This window comes from Lissotriton helveticus, chromosome 3_1 (genome assembly GCF_964261635.1).
Source record: "Lissotriton helveticus chromosome 3_1, aLisHel1.1, whole genome shotgun sequence".
Classification (NCBI taxonomy): domain Eukaryota; kingdom Metazoa; phylum Chordata; class Amphibia; order Caudata; family Salamandridae; genus Lissotriton; species Lissotriton helveticus.
This window is the reverse complement of record NC_136061.1, coordinates 1,401,345,152-1,401,370,995: the sequence shown is the minus strand read 5'-3', so window position 1 is coordinate 1,401,370,995 and position 25,844 is coordinate 1,401,345,152. Positions and strand designations below refer to the sequence as shown.

At 45.8% G+C, this 25,844-nt stretch overlaps 1 protein-coding gene across 7 annotated transcripts in view; it reads right to left on the bottom strand.

The window, feature by feature from the left end:
• The window catches only part of KALRN (kalirin RhoGEF kinase), a 1,598,314-nt gene that overhangs the window by 446,004 nt on the left and 1,126,466 nt on the right, over positions 1–25,844 (bottom strand). For all 7 annotated transcript variants that reach the window (XM_078682047.1, XM_078682045.1, XM_078682043.1 and 4 more), the window contains 2 exons: positions 9,049–9,239; positions 2,698–2,799 (listed from right to left, as the gene is read on the bottom strand). In XM_078682047.1, coding sequence (XP_078538173.1) covers positions 2,698–2,799; positions 9,049–9,239 — 293 coding nt within the window. The remainder of the gene's footprint in view (positions 1–2,697; positions 2,800–9,048; positions 9,240–25,844) is intronic.

Here is a 25,844-nt window from a genome sequence, read left to right as displayed (position 1 = left end):
CACATTTATATAACCAACAAATGTTTACTCATGTTTGAGTGGCCAATGGCTTTACCTATTTACATTACAATACAGTTATTTGAAACCATTTGCATTATAGATCAGCTTGAACAGATGTACTGCTAAAGGAATTTAAGCTTCATTAGGAAGTCTTTTAAAAATGTGAACTCCCTTAACTGTCAACTACACAGCTAATGACTTAACTCTCATGATTGAGAGTAATGCAAATTGTCTAAGAAAAAAACTAATTTCCATATTTATCCTAATTTAGAATTAAATACAGACAGGAAAATAGATGTTTTTCTGTCTGCATTTATCTGTAAAAATCAGTAAAAACGGAAAACAGAGAGCCTTACTTAGAATACACGTGTAACACACTTATTTAGCACAGTGCTTGCTACATAATTTTCCTAGAGTGATGCATGACTGGTGTCATTTGGTTTGAAGTGCAGGAACTCCTTACATCTCTTTGTCTGTCCCTATGAGCACTGCTCTAGCACTCTGCATCAGTGCCAGAACGGCTACTGTAAGGGGTTCTTAAAAAAACACAAAACAGAACTTCAGCTGAAGCCTTACATCTTGGTAGTAGCTGAAGCCACTATGAAGGACTGCTGGAACTATAATAGTAATGCAAAAACAACAGTTGATAGACAGAATGCAAAACAATGACATACATTCACCCCAGTACAGAGATCTGGGCCTAAATCCACCTTTTTTGCTCACCATGCCATTCCAGTTTGAACCCAGCCATATGCAAATCAGTCTTGACCCTGTGCCTCATGGGAACAGTCCAGCACGAACTGCCAAGCCAGGTTCCCCCTGGACTGGAAACAAGCATCCTATGACCGGTTTCGAGGTTTCACCCCTCTTCAGCCAGAATAGCTTGATTCCAGTGGGATGGAGAGCACGGGACCCACGTCTGGGCATACCCGTCCCACTCGGGGTGACAAATGCAAAAACAACAGTTGATGGACAGAATGCAGAACAATGTCATACCTTCACCCCAGTTGTTCGCCCTAAGTTGGCAGGGTATGCCCAGACGTGGGTCCCTTGCTCACTTTGCCACTGGATTCAAGCTAGCCTGACTGATGACGGCTGATTAGCCAGAAACCGGTCCCAGGATGCTTGTTTCCGGTCCAGGGAAGACGTGGCTTGGCAGTTCGAGCTGGACTGTTCCCATGAGGCACAGGTTCAGATTGATTTGCATATGGCCATGTCTGAACTGGGGTAGTGGAGTGAGCTAAAGAATGATGATGGATTAAACCCAGATCATTTGACTGGGGTGAGTGCTTACCATGTTCTCCCCTCTGGTTTTGCTTTGTTCGCCCTAAGTTGGCAAGGTATGTCCAGACGTGGGTCCCTTGCTCACTTTGCCACTGGATTCAAGCTAGCCTGGCTGATGATGGCTGATTAGCCAGAAACCGGTCCCAGGATGCTTGTTTCCGTCCAGGGAAGACATGGCTTGGCAGTTCAGGCTCGACTGTTTCCATGAGGCATAGGGTCAGACTGATTTGCATATGGCCATGTCTGAACTGGTTTGGCGGATTGAGCTAAAGAATGATGATGGATTAAACCCAGATCAGTTGACTGGGGGTGAGTTCTTGCAATGTTCAACACTCCGTCCATCATCCCTTTTGGTTTTGCTTTGTTCACCCTAAGTTGGCAGGGTATGCCCAGACATGGGTCCCTTGCTCACTTTGCCACTGGATTCAAGTTAGCCTGGCTGATGACGACTGATTAACCAGAAACCGGTCACCAGGATACTTGTTTCCGGTCCAGGGAAAACATGGCTTAGCAGTTCGGGCTGGACTGTTCCCCTGAGGCACAGGGTCAGACTGATTTGCATATGGCCATGTCTGAACTGGGGTGGCGGAGTGAGCTAAAGAATGATGATGGATTAAACCCAGATCCAGTTGACTGGGGGGGATGAGTGCTTGCAATGTTCAACACTCCATCCATCATCCCCTTTGGTTTTGCTTTGGAACTATAATAGTAGCCTTTCTTCTTTCCCTTTACTTTGTCCTTCTCTTCTCCTGAACCTCACTCTCTAAATGTTCTTTATCACACTGCCCACCTTTTTTCCTTTACCTCCAGTCTAGCGTGCGCCCTTCGTTTCCCAAATTTTAACTACATAATGCTCTCCTTGACTGAACTCTACTTACTCTTCATACTCTCCTTTACAATTTCTCTTTGCTTCCTCCTTCACTGCACCGCACATCCTTCTTCGTACTCCTCCACCTTCACTCTTGCCTTATTCGACTTCCTATTCTTGCCTCTTTGCGCCTCACTCTTCTTGTCCACCCCGATTGGTAACACCCCTCTTGCTCTGCCACTTTCGTTCCAATTATCTGTTCTACTGACAGTATCCCTCATACCATCTACCACTCATCATAAATTCCCAATCTCTTCTTCCTCCGCCCGTTCTATTTCTGTACTCGCTACTTTTACTACTTTTCGCCTTCATCTTACATTCTCTGAAGGAGCTCACAATCTTAACACTTTTACTCAATTCACCATTCCTTGTGCTTTTTATTTCTTCTTTTCTAAGATTCTTTCCCTTCTCCAATATTATGAATAATCTCCTGCTGCCCACAACACACAGAATTACACGCCAACAGCTCCAGGCTAAACAACAATCTTTTCTGTCAATGCAGCAAAACACACATAGAAGCAACAAGCACAGCAAACAGCACTCACTTTTAACACAGTTTTATTGTCCGAAGAAGGCGTACGGCCAGACCACAGGGCAAATTTGCAGGGATCTCCTTCCACGTGTTCCGTCACACCCAGCTCTGAGGTCTAAGAAAAGGCGATAAACGCTTTAAATAGAACAGAAACTTATTTGTTATTTTTCACAAGTTTTAGCCTGACAGCACTGAACTGGAGCAGAGATTCTAACTTTGACAACATAAGTAACTCCAGTCACTATATTTACTGTTAAAAAATATACATGTCTACAATGAGCTATGGAGGGCGGCCAGCATGTGGCCTGATAAACAAAGCTACCAGAAAAATAAGTAAAATGCAGTTGTGTGTTTTTACCAACTTCAAAATCATTTGTATGCGAGTTGTGGTCAGAATGCACCACACATGCAAGATGACGTCGGTTTAATCTTGGGGACGGCTTTGCAACTATTTCCATAAAATGTTAATCTGATATTTTTCCAGAAAACCGGGCTCCCAAAGGAAACTGTTGTCAGACTGCTGTTGATCTTTGGCTGACTGCAGCCAGTTCTCAGTCAGTCAAATATATTTATTGTGCTTAGTTTCCAGAGCATAAGAGTATATATTTAAAAACAGTCATAGATAGACATTATTAAAAGACAAGAACAATCAATGCATCACTAAATAGTTCATGGGTTTTGCAACTTTAAAAAATGAGATAAAAACAATAAAAACATAAAAGCACAAAAGTTTGATAAAAAACACTAGGACCATCTTTAATCGTCTCGCGATTCATCATTGTGTTGTGACAGCCGACGTCAGAGTTTCAGACAGTTCCAGAGTTAGGATGCGACAGCCTGACACCAATGGCCCACCCAGCTTTTGAATAAAGCAAGGGTCTGGTCTGCACTGCCTAAAATTGTACCATCGCCTAAGTGGGACAATACAGTTCTGCCTCTGAGAATAATAAAACTGACAAAAAAACATAAGATGCAGGTTAGTCTGTATAGACACGCCGTCGCATAAACAAAGATCGAGCTCCTGTGATGAGTAACAATCTGGAGAAAAGACCATTAACAGGAGGTAATTCAAGCGAAGCCTAGTGAGAATAAAACAATGCTGCAAGTACTGAATTAATATGAAATAAGACTGCAAGTCAGGGTAAGAGGGAAGAGCAGTGAAGTGAATAACAGCATGTTTCTGTATATTAGCGTTACTTCTTTTGAGAGCAGCCTAGCTACAAATACCTCCTCCAATCACACCTTACTCTCAAAACAGGTGGTGGGAGTATTAAACAATATCGGACACCCCCATTTTCTCCAAACAACATTTTACATATGATATCCAGGGACTCGCTAGGGCATGCTGTAAGTTTATACAATCATGCAGGATCTGTTGATTTAATACAACCGTTTCCCTCACCCACATCGAGTGCCAGAGAAATACTGGTGCCAACCTAATTATATCTCTAATATGAGGCACACGCAGCTCACTAGGAGTCATTATATTTGAACAGGATCGGGGTACAGCTTAAAGCTTCCTAATAAATGTACTCTCAATTCGCCGAATCTCACCTACATCTGCCATGCCCCAGACAGTAGCCTCATTGGTAGCTGTGGTAACATATTTCACTGCATAAATGCACAGATTCCCAGAGATGTGCTTCGACCCAAGTTTCTTTGTAAGGTTGAACAAGGCTAGTATAGTTTTTTTCTAAAGTCAATGCCGTGTTTGCAACCATATTTTTCCACAAATACTTGGCATCGAATAAGATCCCCAGATAAGAAAAAGTCTCAGCCTCTTCCACCCTACGATTTCCAATATGAAATGCAGGTCGCTGTTTGGGACGTTTCCCACATAGAAGAGATTTACTTCCATTTACCTGGAGGGCAAACTCCCTCATAAAGGTTGTATAGTCCTCTATGAGACCCTGCAGTGCTTGACTGGTTCGTGCTATGAGCACAGCATCATCTGCATAGAAGAGTAAATGGAGGGGGTGTTATCTAATATGAGGACCCATCCTAGACCTCTCCACCAAAGCGGATTCTAATCTATTAGTATAGAAGGAAAACAGAAAAGGGGCTAAGACACATACCACCCTTACACCCCTCTCAATCTCAAAGTGCTTAGTGCAAACACCTTTTCAGCCAAAGTGCACACAGGCAAAAGCACCAGGGTACATCTCTCTTATAAAAGTGATAATGGGGCCTCCAATGCCCATCTTAGCAATAATAGACCACAGTTTAGAATGAGAAACACAGTTGAACATGGCTGGAAGATGCATAAAGGCTATTTAAATGATAACTTTCTTCACTTTCACTTACTTGCCTATCAACATGCTCAAGTTTAGGCACTGGTCTATCATGCCCTAACCCTTCCTAAAACCATACTGTGTGTCAGCCAGGATGTTGTTTGATTCTGCCCACTCCTACAACTTACGTAACAATAAGCGGCCCATTAATTTTGCCGTGGAGTCAAGCAACGAGATAGGCCTATCATTTCTGGGACTCGACTTTTATCCCTTTTTAGGTCAAGTCTGGGAAGCGCATGCGCTGCTCTGCGAGGCATGCTGTATTCAGATATGACAAAGCTCCCCCTACTCTGCACCCATAATTTTCATTGGCTTGTGTCATTGTCCTTTATAAACTGTGACTTTTCATTGATCCGTAGGCTTAGTAGTCCCTCCTTAGTACTGCCTTGTCCCATCTTGTAAGCTTCTCTAAGGACTGGCCCTCGGTAGGCTTTTATTTCAGCCTCCGAGCACTATTTCTTTCAATGGTTTTCACTTGCCTGCTGTTGCAGGCAAGACGCGGTTTCTCATAATGCTTTATTATAGTTTTATTTTTTTAATAGCACGGCATGCCACAGTGGTGGCTGCGCCATTGTTTTATTTGCGGCTGCCGAACGCAGGCGCATGGTTTTTCCCCCTTCTTTTCACTTCTGTTTTGTTTAGAAGCACCCCATGCCACACTTTCATGTAAATAGAGGCCATCCCCCTTTCATTAGATGAGCCGCATCTTAAGAAAGGTCAGCGGCAGCTGTTAAAGTGAAACCGCGGGATGGGGAGTTTTACAAAAAAAAAAACATTTGTTTGCCAACATGGCAAACAAATAGTTTTTGGGGGAAAAAGCGCCCCATACCACACTTTTACTTTAATGGCGGCCGCAGACCTTTCTATAGATGCGGCTCACCTAAAGAAAGAGGCGTGGTCCCTATTAACGTGAAAGTGCGGAATGGGCACTTTTATCCAAAAAATATTTACAATGCAATAGGTCTCGCATTTGCAAGAATTTAAACTATTGTCATTTACAAAGCCAATAGTTCAAACTCTGGTAAATGCGAGACCTATTACATTGCAAATGCTTGATATATATTGGCATAATTGCTACCAAGATGCCAATGGACCAACCTTTGCTATGGCATCAAGCACGACCACCAAAAGTGGAGCCCATAGTTCATTTTGCTCCAAGGAAAAGTACACAGGTACCCTATCGGGCAGGGAGTCTCAAGGCTACGGTATTCCCCTAGAACCCTCTTTTTCTCCTCTAAGTTAAAAAGCAAGGAAGTTCATCTTCAGTCGATTCTCATTGTTCTGGGATTAGGACAAGTCTATTAATGTTTTTAATCTTTGGTGAAGTGGGATCATTTCTATTCAATGGCCATGGATGTGAATAGGACGCTTCATTTAGAAGGGAACATGAAGCCACATTTTGCTGTGGACTCTAAGGTGACAAATAACAGAGGCCACATGGTCTTTGTTTGGGCCATAGACCTTTGCTCAGTAGCCATGTGTGGGCCTCAGACATTTGTGCTAGGATGCTGAGATTATTTTGCAGAGCAGGCATTTGCGTGAGACACCAGACCGAATGACTTATGTGAGACCCAAGTGTATTTGCAGAAATTGCCAGTGTTACAAATGCAAGTTCAGCGGGGCACAATTTGTTGTTAAGTTGTAATGCAGTGTGAGGTCCATAAAAAAACACTGCCATCATAGACTTGTGCTGTATGAAAGGGGTGGGCTATGGGAAGAGGGCTGGCAGATTACATAAAACCAGAAGTGTTTGGTAGATTGAAAAAACATGTTCTTTTTTTTTTTAGTAGTTGTAGCACAGCAGGTGTGGTAGTGCAGGGAGATTTCTATTGAGCACATTTTGAGTAAGTTGGCAATATGACTCAAGAGTTAAGTACTCACAGCCACCTGTTATATTTCATATCGGTACACTGATATAGGTCCAGGGAACATCGTACACTTTCCCTACATCATCTCCTCGGCATTTCATATGAACGAGCCTTATAAGGACATAACTCGAAATAAGTACAGAATGCCTTGTATGGACATAACTTCTTATAAGGACTGTAGCCTTTTACGGACTAAACCTTTCACCGGGCTCCATGCAGAGGGTGAGTTTTTTCCAATCGATATTGCTATGACGTCATCCGTAGAATATATGAATAATTTATGAGTACACTCTCCAGGAGGTACACTTCACCTCTCCCATCGACGCACAAGGTTTAATCCCCAACGTAATCCTCATACTGAAGAATGGGGAACATACGCACATAGACTGTATCAAAACAGCACCTATCAGTAGGCAGGAGGGAACCGAGACTTCAAGGCCGACACAATGACCAGAGATACTGCGGCTCCAGCATGCCATCGCTCCAGCTGACAGTGGTCTGACAATCCCTTGCGTGGTGTCCAGCTCAAGTCCAGGACGAAGTCCCACACTCTCACTATTCAGGTATGGGGGTTTGACTAAATCCTAGTGGATTCTTGGCTCTTAGACTTAGGCTCTAAGGCTTAGGCTCTTTTGCAACTCCTCACATGCTAGGTGCACTTAGGTACATCTAGACAGGCATCTTAGGAATACAAACTAAAATGCATTTCATATTCATGTATGTGTTCATGACTATTGCAAAATGGTAGAGCAATACGATTTCCTTTCATTCACTGTACTGCTGGTTCTATATCTCTCCTACTGTGTTACAGTTGTAGCAGCGCACGTATTTTACATGAGAACAACGGTACAATAAAATCTTATTGTAAACACGCTCAACTGTTTCTTCTGTTTATCTCTCTTAGAGCAAAACAAGCAAACACAAGTGACTGAGTGAAAATAGTATATTGTTTCCACGCGTCTGAGGTTCTTATGTTCTGAGGTTGCCAAAAACAAATCTCTCTGATAACAGGAGATTCTAGTGGCACTGCGAGCTAGCTAATGCGAAAACACAGGCTCACATATTCGGTGGGGTGTACAGAGTCAGTTTGCCACCAAGCCCACAGTATATGTTATTCGTAAACAGCGTAGGACCTGCATGAAAGGGTACTATCGGACCTACACTACAACCATTTGTCATGACTGGGAACCAACTCAGCCTATCTGACGTTTAAGGTCAATTTGTTGAGCGCCAATAAATAGATTGAGACTAACACCTTTTATTTACAGTGCTAAACAACAATTGTTATGGCATGAAGTGCTACATGAAAAATAGCTTTTTTTCTGCTAAGGGGGATTCTGGACTCCAGGTTAGAAAGTGCAATAAGAGACAAAGGTTGCTGTTTCTGTGCTGTTAAGAGTATGAGGACCCCATCATTGAAAACATGAGGCAAGGAGAGACACAGAAGACACAATAGCGGCAAGTTTGGTGAAGGGTATTCTTAATCATGTACAACATACCTACAATTTAAACATGCAGGAGTAGGCAAACTGAGATGCACACATTAGGATTAGAGAGATACTTGCAATTGGCATTCTACCTACGCAATGCCAGTCAAAGAAAGAAGTGTCCTAGGCCTGTGTGAAATGGTAGTTATTCATTTTTTAAATAAACAAATATTAGAAATTTTGCATATTGCTCGGGTCCCTGAGATGATCATTGTATTTTTTTTTTTTAAATAATGACTTTCAATTTTTTTTTTTATGTCATCAAATGTATTTACTTTTATTTGTTTTGTAAAGCCGTGGCTTGCGAGATAGTGCTACTTTTTGGCGCTAATCCACCAGGTTACACAGCTGGTTGACCATTCTGACAGTTATGCTACTGCGTATTTCCATACAGTAACTCACAGGAATATCCCTTTCTCAAAACACCACAGTGGTGGTTATCCATCTTGAGCAGACAGTCTAGAAGGTCTTATCTTTGTCTATGGTACAATGTCATGAACTGCACACATTCACAGAGACCCAGGCCCCAGGATCGGAATTGCAACACTACTCAAAAGAGGTAATTCCCACCATTCAGTGCTGTGTAAGGCCTATAAAATGTATTCTTGGAGATCTTCAAACTGGTTATCTGATATCTGGTCTTTTAAAGGCAAACATGAATGCAGTCATTGACGCAAGCAGACGCAAGCATGGCTGTCACTACTTCTCATGTACTTACCAGCAGCTTGTTCTTGTAAACATATTTTGTGTGCCCTGAAGAATCCTTGATCTCTTTGCTAAAAACCAAGGAGATCTCGAACAGGAAGAGGTGCCTGTCCCGCCCTTTTCGAATCAAAGACTTGGGGTCCCAGACCTGGAAGGAGTCCTGAAGGATCAGTTCTCCCTGGACATCAAAGTTTTCATCAAATCCTGAAAGAAGTATAGATATAAAATTTCCCATGAGCAATTGCGAGACACAACCCAAAATAAAGATAAGAAAAGGGAAGCTTCTTAGCATGGAGCACGTTTTCATGATCCAAAATACAGAGGATACACTTTATACCTTTGAAAAAGGCAATTAGAGCCCAGTTAGAGGGTTCACATTTGTACAAAATGACGTTAGGGAACCGGGGACATGTCGATTGGCAATGGCACAACTGCTCTAAAGAAAGCGATCAACGCCATACAACAGTACACAACCAGGGGCGTTAATCCGTTCATCAGTATAGATACTAAGACAATATGACAAATAATGGAGACGAAAAATAACTGCAGGGACTCATCTAGACACAATGGAGAGAGGGGCCAGGACCAACGACACTGCTATAGTGACAAAATATCCATGTACATAACTGCATGGTAGACCCCAGTAGTGACATTCACTTCACCACTCGCCTCATTCCCAATATATAGAGACAACTGTGCAATCGGCAAGGTGTCCAACCTCTGGAAATGCGAACCCCCCAATATTTAACCTCAATCCACACTCATTTCTTTTATGAAGAAACTAACCAACTCTCAGATTCACTTCTTTCTCAGCACAAAGGATCATGCGAACCGACAAATCAAGGTGCGTGATTTATGGAGAATACATACAGTCAAGAAAGAATATGCCACCTTACCACACATGTTTGTTTTCCGCTTGCAATTACTAAGTGGTGGTTACAACAACCGCGTTGTAGCAAGCATGCCATTACACCGCAAGTAAGAACGACTTGTTATAGAGGGGGCGTTGGATGTTGAAACAGTATAATTATTCCATCGCCTGTCTGTGCAACAGTATGGAAGGTGTTAGATTTTAAATCCAACACCTTCTGACACCTAGAGCAAGTCGCTGCTCCAACTTGCGGAGCATGGCATACGTTGTAACAACGAGGTCATTGTAACAACTGCGTTGTAATTGCACGCAGTGTTCCGGATTCAGGGTAAACCATGTTTACCGTCAAGTAAACATGCACTATGTTTCTGGAGTGCCATTACAGGTTCTAGTGACATGGTAATCCCAGCAATTAATGTATGCCAGTTGATGCCGGTGGTGGGCACCGGTGCACATTTTTGGGGACTGGGACTTATTTTATCATCATCAGACTCTGACCCAAAGTCAGAGGTAGAACCGAAGAAAGATGAGGAAGAGAAACTAAGGAAAATAGTGGCAAATGGAAAAAGTTGAGATGGGAAAAGAAGCTGCAAGAGATAGCAAATGTGAGATGATGGAAGAATGAGGCAGGAAGCGGAATCAAAATCAGTCAGCTTTGTTATTCTGCAGAGCTGGCATTCTGTAGTGCCTGCTGAGGGCTCCTACCAAATGTTTGGGCCCTTGCACTGACTATGCGGGTATCGTTAAGCACCTAACAAATCAGTTGCACATCTTTCCCTCGTCCTGTACTCACTAACCATGCATGCAGCAGGGCTGTTTCCTCAGGGTGGGGCTTTGAAGGGAAAGTTGCCAGCCTCCGCAGGATTACCAAGAACCCAGGCGCGGTGATAACATCCTAGACTGACAGCCTTTGGACCGAGCTTTGCAGCTCTAGGTCCTTTTAGAATCTGCTCCGCATAGATTGTTACTCTGTTCGCACCCGGAGGTCCACTTTCAACAGCTCACAGTTTTGCATTCTTCTGGTAATAAAAGGCTCCATTTTTTTTTATCCTGCCACAAACAAACTACTTAAAGATGTTTGGTTCCTTGGGGACTTATTACACTGTGGTTTTCACAGGGAACGTTTGACAAGCACCCTGGTGTGCTATGGAGCTCACACAATAGTAGGACACTCATTCACACTTTGACACAGTGCCCCTTTAGTGATACCTGGGGCAAACGACTTCATCAGCAGCCAATAAAATGGAATATGAATGGGAATTTAGAAGCAGTTTCACATCATGACCCCTCAAAGGTTCCACTGCTGTTTGTGCAGGGCATCGTGCTGAAGACTATATGCCTGCCATTAAAATCTTGCTACTGAATGATTTGAATCCCCCCCCCCCCCCCCCGAAAATGTCTTTATTTACATTTTGAAAGTGTTACTTACATACAAATGTTTAAAGAAAAATCAAACCATCAGCATAACGCCCTTAGCCACAACAACAATCAAACAGATCATCAGCATATTAGTGCCCTGTTCCCCAAAGCGGAGGGGTAGTCCATTATGGGTGCTTTGCCTCCACCGAAGAGAAGGGGAGGTGGCCGGTTGAAAAGGGGGGAGAGGTGGCTCGTGGAGGAAGGGGGAGAGGTGGCTCGTGGAGCAGGGGTGCAGGTGACCAACAGGGGAGGCGAGTGAGACGAGAAAGCAACACACTAGCGCATAAACGACCACTGACACATCCGTTACAAACCATCCGTTGGGGCACAGGGCAAGGAGGAGGTGGGATGGAAGGACTCTCTCAACAGCGCTGCATACTCCAACCACCCAACCTTCGAACGTCATAATCCCACCACCTAGCCATCTAGTCATTAAAGTAATTCGGCAATCACTAAATAAAGTGAGGGTGCTATTGGATCGCCAGGATTCAACTCAGACTCAACCACTGTGTCAGCGGTCTCAATCACAGGCTCTGGTGAGCTCAGGGCAGAGTCACCATATCGCCTCCCTGTCGTTTCCCAGAAGATCTACCGTTGCGCCCCAGATCTCTAGGTCCTTTTCCACGTTACTATCTGAGTGGACCATCCGGAGCCGAAACTCACCACCCACTGCCCATTTCACTAAATCAGCCCTCCATGTACTCCCCGTCTGTGGCGCTGGGCTTACCCAGTGAATTGCAATGCGTCGTCTGGCGAGTCCCACACCCAGCTGGGCAAATTTGTATCTCATCTTGATACCTTTTCTAGGGAGTGGCAACAGTCCCAGTAGGCAATGCATGCTGTTAGTTCAGCTTTTACACCTGTTACTCTTTGCAGTTCCCGCAATATTTCCTCCCAAAACCGTCTCACTCCTTGGCATGACCATGTGAGGTCAACCAGGGACATCTTGCATCTCACACATTCCGCAGAGCGTGTCGGAAACACCTTATGCAGGCGCTGCAGTGCCAGGTACACTATGTAAGTAGTAGTATTGTGTCACCTTAAATCAGATGTTAGTAGCCACTTCCTGCACCTGTGCACGTCGCCACTCTCCCTCCGAGTGGTGACTCTAGGTCCCCATTCTACTTATCTTGCGCTGACGTTACGTCTGTCTGCCTATTGTTCTTTAGGGCAGCACACAACCAGGAGATGATACCCCTAGTGGATCCGGGGTCCAACATCACTCACAGAATGTTCGATTCACTGGGTTCATCAGGTACGGTTCTTCCATAGCTCCCAGACCATGCGAGACAGACTTAATTATTGTATAAATTGCCCCACACTTATGCCAAAGTGCATCTCTTCCTCCTCCATCGTCATGAAGGTGTTGTTAAATAATAGATCTCCCGCTCTCTGACATCTACCCAACGTGAACCATACACAGTGTTCCGTATGTATATGAATGGCAATAACCAAATAGGGAGCAACTTAGCATAGGGCACACGTCTCAGAATGTGAGCGACCGCCCTTTCCCATGCATGTGCATCCTGTGAGACTATAAACGAGATATGCGTTGGCAATCTGCGACCTCACATAAATAACTTGGGGAGTTCTTCCGCAGCAGCCGATCCCTCCAGTAACATCTTTTCCCAATTGGCCTCTTTTTGCATCACAAAGCTGCATATTGGAGCAAACCTGCTAAGTAGTACAGTGTAAGGTGTGGGAGGTCCAGTCCGCTCTCGGCCTGGTCTAGCTTTAGGACCTCCAGCCAGGCCCTGCTTAATTTCCCTGCCCACCCCAGAGGTAGTAACAATCCATTCAGCCTCCGAAACAAGAAGTTTGGCAAAACACAGAATGAGTTCGACAAGACGGGGAGGCAGAAAGACCAAGCCTACCCACTAACAACATTTCCATTGCAACCTGGCATGATTACTTTACCTCAGTATATACTGGACCAAGGGATCCGGCTACTGAAGCTCCTATTATCAATCTTAGTAGCTACCAGACCCCTAGGCTGTTTTCGTTAGCAGAAATTACACTCAGTATAAAATCTATCGTTAGGAACAAAGCCCAGGGGCCCGATGGCATCCCTGGCGATGTATTTCTATGTTACATCTTCAATTGGTCTGGGACCTGGCCAATAGTATTGCTATTGGGGCTCCCATTGTCGTTGAAAGGTGCCTAAGTGATCCCAGTTTTCAACAAGCATTTGCAATGCAATAGGTCTCGCATTAGGAAAGTTTGAGCTATTGGTATTGTAGTGATATTTTTTATTTATGTTTTGTTTTTGAAAATAGCGAAATTAATAGCTTTGTCATTTACAATGCCAATAGTTATAACTTTCGCAAATGTGACACCTATAGCATTTGTAATGCAATATGTGTTGTATTTACTTGACTTACATGTATTGATATTACAAATAACAATGGCTTTTAACTTTTTAAAATAATTAATACTTAAATAAAAGTTAATGTAATTTATAATGGCAATAGCTTAAACTTTTGTAAATAACTTTTGTGAAGATTATGTTTAGTGTATTTTATTGTAACGAAAATCCAAGAACAGAAGTGAAATATTAACATCTTTTTGTTACATTTGTAATAAAGCTTGAAACATTGAGAGAACATATTTGAACCAGTTGTTGTTGAATGGTTGCACAGATTGATGCTGTGGTGGGGCTGAGTGATGTTGTGGTGGCGAACGAGTGATGCTGTGGCGTTCAGTGATGCTGGGGTAGCGCATAGTGATGTTGTGGTGCCCCTGAGTGATGCAGTGGTGGTGCGGAGTGATGCTGTATGCTATGCTATGTTCTGCTATCCTATGTTTTGTTATGCTATGTTTTGCTATCCTATCCTATGCTTTGATTTGTTATGCTATGCTGTGTTTTGTTATGCTATGCTATGTTTTGTTATGCTATACTATGTTTTGCTATGTTATGCTTTGTTATGCTATGTTTTGTTATGCTATGTATTGTTATGCTATGTTTTGTTGTGTTTTATTATGCTATGCTTTTTTTGCTGTGCTATGTTTTGCTATGCTATGCTATTCTATGTTTTGTTGTGTTTGGTATGCTATGTTTTGCTATGCTATTATATGCTTTGTTTTGCTATGTTTTGTTATGCAATGTGTTGTTGTGTTTTGTTTTGCTATGTTTTGTTATGCTATGCTATGTTTTGCTTTGCTATCCCATGCTTTGTTTTGTAATGCTATGCTATGTTTAGTTTTGCTATCCTATGCTTTGTTATGCTATGCTATGATTTGTTATGCGTCTGCTGTTTTGTTGTGTTTTACTATGCTATGTTTTGTTATGCTATGTTTTGCTATCCTAGGCTTTTTGTTATTCTATGCTATGTTTAGTTTTGCTATCCTATGCTTTGTTTTGTTATGCTATGTTGTGTTTTGCTATGCTATGCTTTGTTATGCTATGCTATGTTTTGTTGTTTTGCTATGCTATGCTATGTTGTGTTTTATTATGCCATGCTTTGTTTTGCTATGCTATGTTTTGCGCTGCTATGTTGTGTTTTGTTATGCTATGCTAGGTTTTGTTATGCTTTGCTATGCTATGTTTTGGTGTATTTTGTTATGCTATGCTTTGTTTTGTTTTGTTATGCTATACTATGGTATGCTATGTTTTGTTGTGTTTGGTATGCTATGCTATGTTTTGCTATGCTATTATATGTTTTGCTATGTTTTGTTATGTTATGCTATGTTTTGTTATGCTATGTTGTGTTGTGTTTTGCTATCCTATGCTTTGTTTTGTTATGCTATGCTATGTTTAGTTTTGCTATCCTATGATTTGTTTTGTTATGCTATGCTGTGTTTTGTTATGCTATGCTATGTTGTGTTGTGTTTTGCTACGCTATGCTTTGTTATGCTATGCTATGTTTTGGTATGCGTCTGCTATGTTTTGTTGTGTTTTATTATGCTATGCTTTGTTTTACTATGCTATGTTTTATTATGCATTGTTTTGTTATGCTATGCTATGTTTTGCTATCCTGTGCTTTTTGTTATTCTATGCTATGTTTAGTTTTGCTATCCTATGCTTTGTTTTGTTATGCTATGTTGTGTTTTGTTGTGTTTTGTTATGCTATGTTATGCTATGCTGTTTTGTTATGCTATGCTATGTTTTGTTGTGTTTTGCTATGCTTTGTTATGCTATGTTTTGTTATGCTATGCTATTTTGTTGTGTTTTATTATGCTATGTTTTGTTATGCTATGCGTTGTTGTGTTTTGTTATGCTATGCTATGTTTTGTTATGTTTTGCTATGCTATGCTATGTTTTGTTATGTATGCTATGTTTTGGTGTGTTTTGTTATGCTATGCTTTGTTGTGTTTTGCTATGTTTTGTTATGCTATGTTTTGTTATGCTATACTTTGTTTTGTTCTGCTGTTTTGTTGTTTTTTGTTATGCTGTTTTGTTATACTATGCTATGTTTTGTTTTGCTAGGCTATGTTATGTTATGCTTTGTTTTGTTATGCTAGGTTTTGTTATGCTATGCTTTGTTGTGTTTTGTTTTGCTATGCTATGTTTTGTTATGCTACGTTTTGTTTTGCTATCCTATGCTTTGTTATGCTATGCTATGTTTTGTTATCCTATGCTTTTTTTGTTATGCTATGCTGTGTTTTGTTATGCTATGTTATGTTTTGTTATGCTTTGCTGGTGAGGGTGTGTGAGGGTGAGTGAGGGTGTGTGAGGGTGTGTGAGGGTGAGTGAGGTTGAGTGAGGTTGAGTGAGGTTGAGTGAGGTTGGGTGAGGGTGGGTGAGGGTGGGTGAGGGTGGGTGAGGGTGGGTGAGGGTGAGTGAGGGTGGGTGAGGGTGAGGGTGTGTGAGGGTGAGAGGGGGTGAGAGGGTGAGGGGTGTGTGAGGGTGAGAGGGTGTGTGAGGGTGAGGGGGTGTGAGGGTGAGGGGGTGTGAGGGTGAGGGGGTGTGAGAGTGAGGGTGTGTGAGGGTTTAAGGGTGAGGGGGTGTGAGGGTGAGGGGTGTGTGAGGTTGAGTGAGGGTGAGGGTGTGTGTTAGGGTGAGGGTGTGTTAGGGTGAGGGTGTGTTAGGGTGATGGTGTGTTAGGGTGAGGATGTGTTAGGGTGAGGGGGTGTGTGAGGGTCATGGGGTGTGTGAGGGTGAGGGGGTGTGTGAGGGTGAGGGGGTGTGTGAGGGTGAGGGGGGTGTGAGGGTGAGGGTGTGTGAGGGTGAGAGGGTGTATGAGGGTGGGTGAGGGGGTGTGAGGGTGAGGGGGTATGTGGGTGAGGGGGGTGAGGGAGTGTGTGAGTGTGAGGGAGTGAGGGGGTGTGGTGGGTGAGGGGGTGTGAGAGTGAGGGTGAGGGTGGGTGAGAGGGTGTGAGAGGGTGGGAGAGGGTGGGTGAGGGTGTGTGAGAGGGTGAGTGAGGGTGGGTGAGTGAGGGTGAGGGTGTGTGAGGGTGTGTGTGAGGGTGGGGGGTGGGGGTGTGAGGGTGTGGGGGAGGGTGAGAGGGTTGTGAGGGGGAAGGGGGTGAGGGTGAGTGAGGGTTGTGAGGGTGAGGGTGTGTGAGAGTGAGAGGGTTGTGAGGGGGAAGGGGGTGAGTGAGGGTGTGTGAGGGTAAGGGTGTGAGGGTGTGTGAGGGTGTGAGGGTGAGTGAGGGTAAGGGTAAGGGTGAGGGTGTGAGGGTGAGAGAGGGTGTGTGAGGTGTGTGGGTGTGTGAGGGAGAGGGTGTGTGAGGGTGAGAGGGTGTGAGAGTGTTAGAGGGTGAGGGTGTGTGAGGGTCCGAAGTAGCGAAATATGAAAGACAGTGGACTTAGGGGGTAATGAAGGAGCCGGTGGGGCAATGGTTGGGTAGGTCTTGGCGGTCAAAAACAGCAATCGAACGAGAGGCTGAGCAACACTGGAGGCGGGGGAGAAACATTAGTAAAAGCAACACAGAGCATGTGGGAGGGGTGGGAGTTTGGGCACACGAGAAAACTCGCAAAATGAGGGAGACAGCAACACAGAGAGTGGGACGGTATTTAGGGGGGAAGCATTGCGCATGTGCTCCGGCAGAATGATGTGGGTGCCAATGTTTGTACATTTATATATATATATATGAGATGGGTCAGCAATTCAGAAGGCCTGAAAAAGAAGCTGTGCAAAAGTAAATGTGTTTAAGACGGAGGAGCTGCCAGCAATTTGCTCACTGGTATCCCTGGCTACACTCCTCCCTCCACACCAAAATTGTTTTTAAAAAATGTTGGGGGGCATATGAGGCAACGGATGAGCAGGTGGGGAGGGTAAAAGTGGCACATGAAATACAACCAGGCCCGGCATTTCTGACATTCCCATGGAATTAATCGAATGAAAGCCGTTGTTAGTATTTCCCTAATTTTTGGCCACTTAATGTGATTAACAGAGTGCGGGGTTCTGTGGCATCTGGGAAAGAGGTTCATCCAGGCGGACAGCATCCATAACGTAATGATGATGTGCGGAGGGAGGGAGACTGTGAGCCCGACAGGACCAGCATCCTTAATGTAGCGAGTGTCGAGAGGCATGGGGATGGGGGGCTTAAAGGCCTGAGAGGACCAACCTCCCTAATCTTAATGTACTGAGAGCCTAGATTTAAGGGATGTGGTGGAGGAGCTGAGGGCCCGATAGCACCAGCAACCTTAACATAAGGAGAGGCGAGAATATAAGGATGGGATGGAGGAAGAAGAGACTGGGGGCTTGAGAGGACCAGATTCATTCATTTCAGCAGGGCCAAGGATATGGAGGGGGGGGTCAGTGGAAAAGAAGGCCTGAGAGAAGGCAGCATCCTTCAGGTGACAGGGTTTAGGAGGTAGGAGGCACGCGTTTGGGTGGAGGTACAGAGAGAGGTGAAGGTAAGGTAGCAACATCCCTAAGTAGGACAGACGACATGGAAGAGGTGGAGGTAGGGAGCCTAATAGGGACAGGAAGCATCTTAATGTAACAAGGGCTGAGGAGGGCGGGTGGGGGAGGGTCACGATAGAGAGGCAGAAGCAGACACCATGGGAGGGGAACATCCGTAAGGAAATTAGAGCTGAGGAGGCTGCGTGGGCTGGCCAAGTGTACAGAGGTGAAGGCTGACAAACCTTACACAAACAGCTTCCTTAAGGCAGCTAGACACACATCAGAGCGTGGGTGTTTATGAGGGAGAGAAGAAGGGGAAGATTTGTGAGGGGATGGGGAGTTTGAGTGAAAGCACCCAGGTTATTAGGGGCGCGAGGAATGTGCTCTTCAGCCTGAACTCTCGCTCTGTACGCAGAAGCCCCATGGGTCGCGTTAGGAACAAGCTCTCGGCATTGAGTGGTGGGGTAGAGGTATGGGTGCTTGTTCACGAGAGCAAGGCCAGCAAGTTCGGGAACGCATTCCTTTGAAGTCTGATAGGGACATCAAAGGAAGGGTGGGAGGGAACGAGCAGACCTGCAGAGCGCATGAATGGGAAGAGCGGCCGTGGGAGGTGGGAGGGGAAGTAGGAGAGTGTTGGTGTGCGATGTGCACGCGGGGTGCGGGGGAGCGGCAGCCTTTGAAGTGTGATTGGGGAGGGAGCGTCAGCCTTTGAAGTCTGATGCGAGGCACAGACAAATGGTGGTGTGACGTGGCTGGCAATGGCGTGCACGCGCATACTCACATGAACTTTACGGAATCCGCAAGTTTGGTAGAGTTTTTGCACTGCCTACTATAATCTCGCCTAGGGATAGAAATAGTCAAGACCTAAAAGGGTGACTGTTCTCGAGCATCCAATTACAGGCCCAGCAGCCTAATTGATGGTGCTCAGTAGGTCTTTGCCCGTGCACTCCTCGCGAAGATCACAACCTGGATGGAGGAGAAAAATATCTTATCCTCCTAAGCAGGGTTCAGAAGGAAGATCAGCACCATCGTTCAGGTTTTTTCGTTTGTCACTGCTGGCCTGGAAAACTGTGACTATTGAACAGGGAAGCCTCTACATAGCATTTATTGATCTGAAATCAGCTTTCGACCTTATCCTTAGGTGCAAGTTGTGGTGTGTCCTACAGGAGTCTGGTCTTCCTCCCGAAATCCTTGCATTGGTTGTCTGCCTTCAAGAGGGCAACTTCACAAGAGTTTGTGGGGGCGGGGGGGACCAGGGGCAGCTGACAGATACGATCTTTGTTGACAGGGGGGTTCGACAGGACTGTGTGCTGGCCCCCACTTTGTTTTCACTATTCATTAACGGAGTTGTCCAATACTTAAGGGAAGTTCCAGCTGACGTACCCGTGCAGGGTGGGGTCAAAGTAACAATTTTATTGTTTACAGACAACATGTTAATAGTGTCTAAAACACCTAGTGGTCTGCAAATGCATTTGGATCGCTTTAAGGCCTTTTGTGGATTAAGAGGTTTAGAGTTAATACCTCGCAAACTGAATCACTGTTGATGAATCCCCAAAAACATTAAAAGGCAAAATGCTGCTGGGGGGGCATTCCCCTTGAGAAAGTGGCCACCTTTGATTATCTGGGCGTAACCCTGTCTGAGAAAATGGTATGGAAAGATCATATTACGAAGCGGAACCTTCAGCAGAGGCAGACTATCGGGTATTGATTAAGGAGCATAGGACATCACAAACTAAACCAATAGCTGCCCCACTCCAGATTTATGATCATAAGATAGTGGGTTCTGCCCTGTGTGGGGCCAAACTTTGGAGATTCGAAAATATGGAAGGTCTCATAGTTACTGAGAATACATTTTTTAAGATCTATTTGATTCCTCCCCCAGAGTACCCCACTCCACCCATTACGGTCAGATAAACCTAGGCTTCGCACGCTGCTATTTTGGCTGCATTTGAAACTAACCCCTGAGCTCTTCCGCTATGCCGCAGCGCTTGGTGAAGTTTGTACGCTTCACTGGTTTGAGAAAATTGGGTGGTTCACCAACGTTAGGTCATTGCTCACAGCGATAGGCTTAGGGAGCTCATGGGAAGCAAAGATCTTAGTTTATTCCCCAGTAAAGATTTTGTTAAAACCCAATACTGGAACTGGGTAGCACATACCTCTGTCACACAACCATCCGTGGGTCGTCTCACATTTGAGTTCATGGAATCGAAGCGGACACGTACCTACAATATATGGAGATCATCACTATTCCACAGGATAGGAAACTCTATAATTTAGATTTGATTCTCCACCTGTAAACTCATATACATCAGCTTCGAGGGGGCACACGCCTGTATCAAAGCACTGCCCATGTTGCCCTCTAGTGACAGAGACAATTAGCCACATCTTTTTTGTTTGCCCTCTGTGTAATCTACAGAGAAAGAATTTGCTAGCCCCCGTTTGTAAACTATTGGGTACCCGCAGCTATCAAGAAGCGCTTTGCATCCTGAAATCCGATTGTAGGCCCTCAGTTGCATGCAGAGTTGCCAAGTTTCTCTATAAAATGTGGATCATCGGAAGCGAAGCGTCTAAGACGCGAAAGTATGCACTTTTTTTACTCTGTATTAATTTTTACTGCCCAGGGTATCAATCCCAATATTATGTCTTTATTCATGTATGTTGACCAATCCTCGCTGCTTGCTGGGCTTTTTTCTTTGTACTGTATACAGACTTTTTTTACTGATGCATTGTACTTAATGAACATCCGCTCTGCATTTATTGCTGGACCAATGTACTGTAAGCATTTGCACTTTTATGGTCATACTGACAGAATAAAGTTTATTATGATGATGATGATGATGAGTTCTGCATAGCGTAAAGGCACTGAAGTTGTAGTACCATTTTGCTTAACGCCACCCAGCCCAATCATTTGATGTTAGACTTAATACATTGTCTGTATAAGGACGTGTGAAGTGGCTGCATTAACATTATAGAACACACGAAGAAGGGGAAAACTGTTTGTTAAGCCATGGCATCATCATTCCACCTTAACATAAGAAATCTGTAGGAGGCATTGTTTTCTCAGTACAAGCCACCATGCTCTGGAACTCACCATCACCCATTTCGGAGGACATTAATCTAGCCCACCACTGATAGTCCCACATATTCATTCAATTGAACTGCTTCTTTATATCACACAAAGATTTGGGATGACAAAAAAATTTGCTCAGAACAGATCTCTCGACTTCGCTCCTTCCAAACATTCCAGCTCAGGACCACAGCTATACACAAAATTTCAGATTGGACAACACAGTGAGGTAACCAGCTAGGCACACCATCTTGTATGAAATACAATAAAGCGATCTGCATAGCTGTACAAAGCTGCCAGCGTACTGAAAACCATAAAACTGTGGTCTATCTGTCACATTTCATCATGCCGCTATGCGTTGCGTCCAATAGCACAATAACCGCTCCTCTTTGGTCATCACATGCAACATGGAAACACTTCCAACATAGGATCAAAACAAAGACAACCTTATTCCAACCACACACCCTACATGGCATACTACTCATGTAGACAAGCCTTCAGTGCCCGACATAGCGGTGGTAAGCGCTATATAAACGCTACAATACATCTAATTTAGAATTGGAAGAATAGGTTTATCAGGTTGGGGGTTCTCCAATTCCAGTCCTTTTTCCAAGCTGTTGATTACTTGGGAATCTCAGTGCTGTAGTGAGAGTGACGCTTGGGCCAGTAAGGGGAGTGGCCCTCTGCTGTTAAGGAAGACTGCAGTGGTGAGCGACAGAGCAGGACAAAATACACAGGAGAAGGCATTCAGGACTTAAACACAATGCACTAACTGTGACATTCAGAAAAGTGACAAAATTCTCAAGATTTTGCCTACCGACTTTAAGAGAGAAACCGATCTTTCAGACAATGCACCAAATATGGTGTCCAGAGAGCGAGACAATGTATGCTACAACTGATCTCCAAAACCTGACTCAGTAGTCTGGCTGCAGTCTCCAGAACTGGACGAAACAAGCATTGGCATAGCTAATAGGTCTCGCCTTTGGGACCTTATAAGTGTTTTGTTATCCAGCACAATATCCTTGGTGCAACAACATCAAGTGTAGCATGGCTAAACACTCTTAACGTTCCAAAGGGAAGACCTATTGGCTATGCCAATGCTTGTTTTGAGTGTATGGCTTGTGCAGGTATGCCACTGTGAGATAGAGATGCTGCGGGTGCTTTTACAGGAGCCCCTGTGACATTGCGCCTCTTCAAAATGAATCTTGGGTCTGGTGTAATACTTCTAGGCCATATTCCCGTCTTCTCGCACCCAATGCAGCCTTAAATGTCCCATGTACAGCCGGGGTTGACACTCCTATTACCCCTGCCCTCCAGTGACACTTTACCTGTCACAGGTGGTGGTGGACGTGGTGTGGTGGACGTGGTGGTGGTGGTGGATGTGGTAGTGGTGGTGGATGTGGTGGTGGTGGTGGATGTGGTGGTGGGGGATTGGGGTGTGTGGTGGTGGTGGTCGTGGGTAGTGGTGGACGTGGTGGTGGTGGAGGTGGTGGTGGTAGACGTGGTGGTGGCAGTGGAAGTGGTGTTGGAGGACGTGGTGGTGGTGGATGTGGTGGTGGACAGGGTGGTAGATGGGGTGGTAGACGGGGTGGTGGTGGATGTGGTGGTGGATTTGGTGGTAGACGTGGTGGTGGGGGATTGGGGTGTGTTGTGGACGAGGGTGGGGGTGGACGAGGGTGGTGGTGGGCGTGGGTGGTGATGGACGTAGTGGTGGTGGACGTGGTGGACGTAGTGGTGGTGGACATGGTGTTGGGAGGACGTGGTGGTGGATGTGGTGGACGTGTGATGGATGTGGTGGTGGACGTGGTGGTGGACATGGTGGGGGTGGACACGGTGGTGGTGTACGTGGTGGTGGACATGGTGGACGTAGTAGTGGTGGACGTGGTGGTGGAGGTAGAGGTGGACGTGGTAGAGGTGGACGTGGTGGTGGTAGAGGTGGTGGACGTAGTGGTGGTGGATGTGGTGAACGTGGTGAACGATGTGGTGGTGGTGGAGGTGGGTGTGGTGAACGTGGTGGTGGACGTGGTGGTGGACGTTGTGGACATGGTGGTGGCGGACATGGTGGTGGACGACATGGTGGCTGATGTGGTCGTGGTGGATGTGGCCATGGTGGTGGTGGTGTTGGCGGTGGACGTGGTGGTGGTGGACACGGTGGATGTGGTGGTGGATGTGGTGGACAGGGTGGTGGTGGATGTGGTGGTGGACGTGGTGGTGGAAAATGTGGTGGTAGACGTGGTGGTGGTGGGTGTGGAGGACGTGGTGGTGGTGGGTGTGGACGTGGTGGTTCTTGGCGTGGTGGTGGATGTGGTGGACGTGGAAAATGTGGTGGTAGACGTGGTGGTGGTTGACGTGGTGGTGGTGGGTGTGGAGGACGTGGTGGTGGTGGTTGTGGACGTGGTGGTGGACGTGGTGGTTGTGGACTTGGTGGTGGACTTGGTGGACGTGGTGGACATGGACCTGGTGGATGTTGTGGATGTGGACAGGGTGGTGGTGGACGTGGTTGTGGTGGACGTGGAGGACGTGGTGGTGGTTGTGGACGTGGTGGTTCTGGACGTGGTGGTGGATGTGGTGGATGTGGAAAATGTGGTGGTAGACGTGGTGGTGGTGGACGTGGTGGTGGTGGACGTGGTGGTGGTGGTTGTGGACGTGGTGGTGGACATGGTGGTTGTGGACTTGGTGGTGGACTTGGTGGACATGGACCTGGTGGATGTTGTGGACATGGTGGTGGTGGACGTGGTGGTGGTGGACGTGGATGTGGTGGACTTGGAGGTGGACATGGTGGTGGACATGGTGGGGTGGTGGACATTGTGGGGTGGTGGACGTGGTGGTGGACGTGGTGGTGGACGTAGTGGTGGTGGATGTAGTGGTGGTGAACGTGGTGGTGGTGGAAGTGGTGGTGGTGAACGTGGTAGTGGATGTGGTAGTGGGTGTGGTAGTGGGTGTGGTGGTGGATGTGGTAGATGTGGTGTTAGTGGTGGACATGGTGGTGGACATGGTGGTTGTGGTGGTTGTGGTGCCCATGGTAGTGGACGTGGTGTTGGTGGACATGGGGGTGGTGGACGTGGTGGTAGTGGACGTGGTGGATGTAGTGGTGGTGGAGGTGGTGGAGGTGGTGGATGTGGTGGTAGTGTTGGACGTGTTGGACGTGGTGGTGGTGGACGTGGTGGTGGACGTGGTGGTGGACGTGGTGGTGGTGGACATGGCATTGGACGTGGTGGTGGACGTGGTGGTGGACATGGTGGCGGTGGACGTGTTGGTAGACATGGTGGTGGTGGACGTGGTGGTGGTGGTGGACATGGTGGTGGTGGACATGGTGGTGGACATGGGGTGGTGGTGGTGATGAGTAGAAAGGCAGTCCTAGCTCCTGACAGAGTGAAACTCTGGACACAGAAGGTGAACTAAATTGTGCATGTGTCACGAAAGGCGCGTGTGATGTGGAGCAAGTCGCGAAAGGCACGCACACTGATGACTTGGTGCTTTCTCCCCCCAAAAAGTGCTTAGTGTCATGCCGCCAGTGAAGCCTCCAGTCTTCGCGTGCACATCTTATGTCCCTTCTGTCCCTCCGCGTGCACATCTGAATTGTATGGATTCCAAAAGGCCTTCGCCATGGCGAGAGCAGAGCATGCGTGCTGCTAAACGCCAGGCGAGACCTAAAAAGTAAGACCTCCACAGCTTGACAGAAACCTCCAACTGTGTCATGAGGAGATAGACACAATAAACCAGATATGAGTTTGAACTGCCGCAGCCTAAGCGTTAGCTGTTTTGTGTGTTTGAGGGGTGCTTGCACTGCTGATATACATGCCATGGTATGTATGTGTGAGAGGAAGAGTGCAGTCAGTGCCTCTCTGGTACGGTCTGTGAAGGCGAGGTTCGGTAAAAAAAAAATTCACTATCTAAAAGTTACATCTATTTGCTTTATCAACCCTTGTTCTTCTTCTAGGGACTTAAGGAGAATGTGGATAAACCAGTCACATATCAGCCTCATACCTTGCATATTTTAGGAAACTGCCTTTGGGCGCTTTTACTTTAAAATGAATTACACAGGAGAGGAGCCTGGTAAGCCGAGGTTCACCTCTACCTGGGCCTGCCAGAGTATCTGCTGCAGCGGCTCCAGGTGGCGCAGAACGCTGCGGCGAGAGCCATTTATGGCTTAAATAGGCGATCTAGTGTAACGGGTCTCCTGCAGGCCTTACATTGGCTGCCTATCCGCAAGCGCATCATCTTTAAAACGCTGACTTTGGCCTATAAAGCCCTTCATGCCGGAGGCGCGAAGTACCTTCAAAGGAGACTGTCCTTGTATCATCCGGCCCGTGCTCTCAGATCGGAGTCACAGTTCCTGGCTGTGGTGCCACGTGTGAAAAAAGCTCGCATCGGAGGTCGTTCCTTTGGACTGCGGGCGCCACAGCTGTGGAACTCTCTGCCGTTGACACTCCGGGCCGCCACCAGCCTACTCGCCTTTAGGAAGGGTCTAAAGACCTGGCTGTTTACTTTATAGGCCTTGTTTCCTTCTTTTACTGAACCTCTCTTTTTTGTTTTATAGCTGTGTTATGTTACCTCACCGTAGGTCTCGCTGCTAAAGCGCCGGGATACTCTTTTTGAGTCACCGCGCGCTATACAAGAATAAATTTAACATAACATAACATAACACCTTAATATAACAA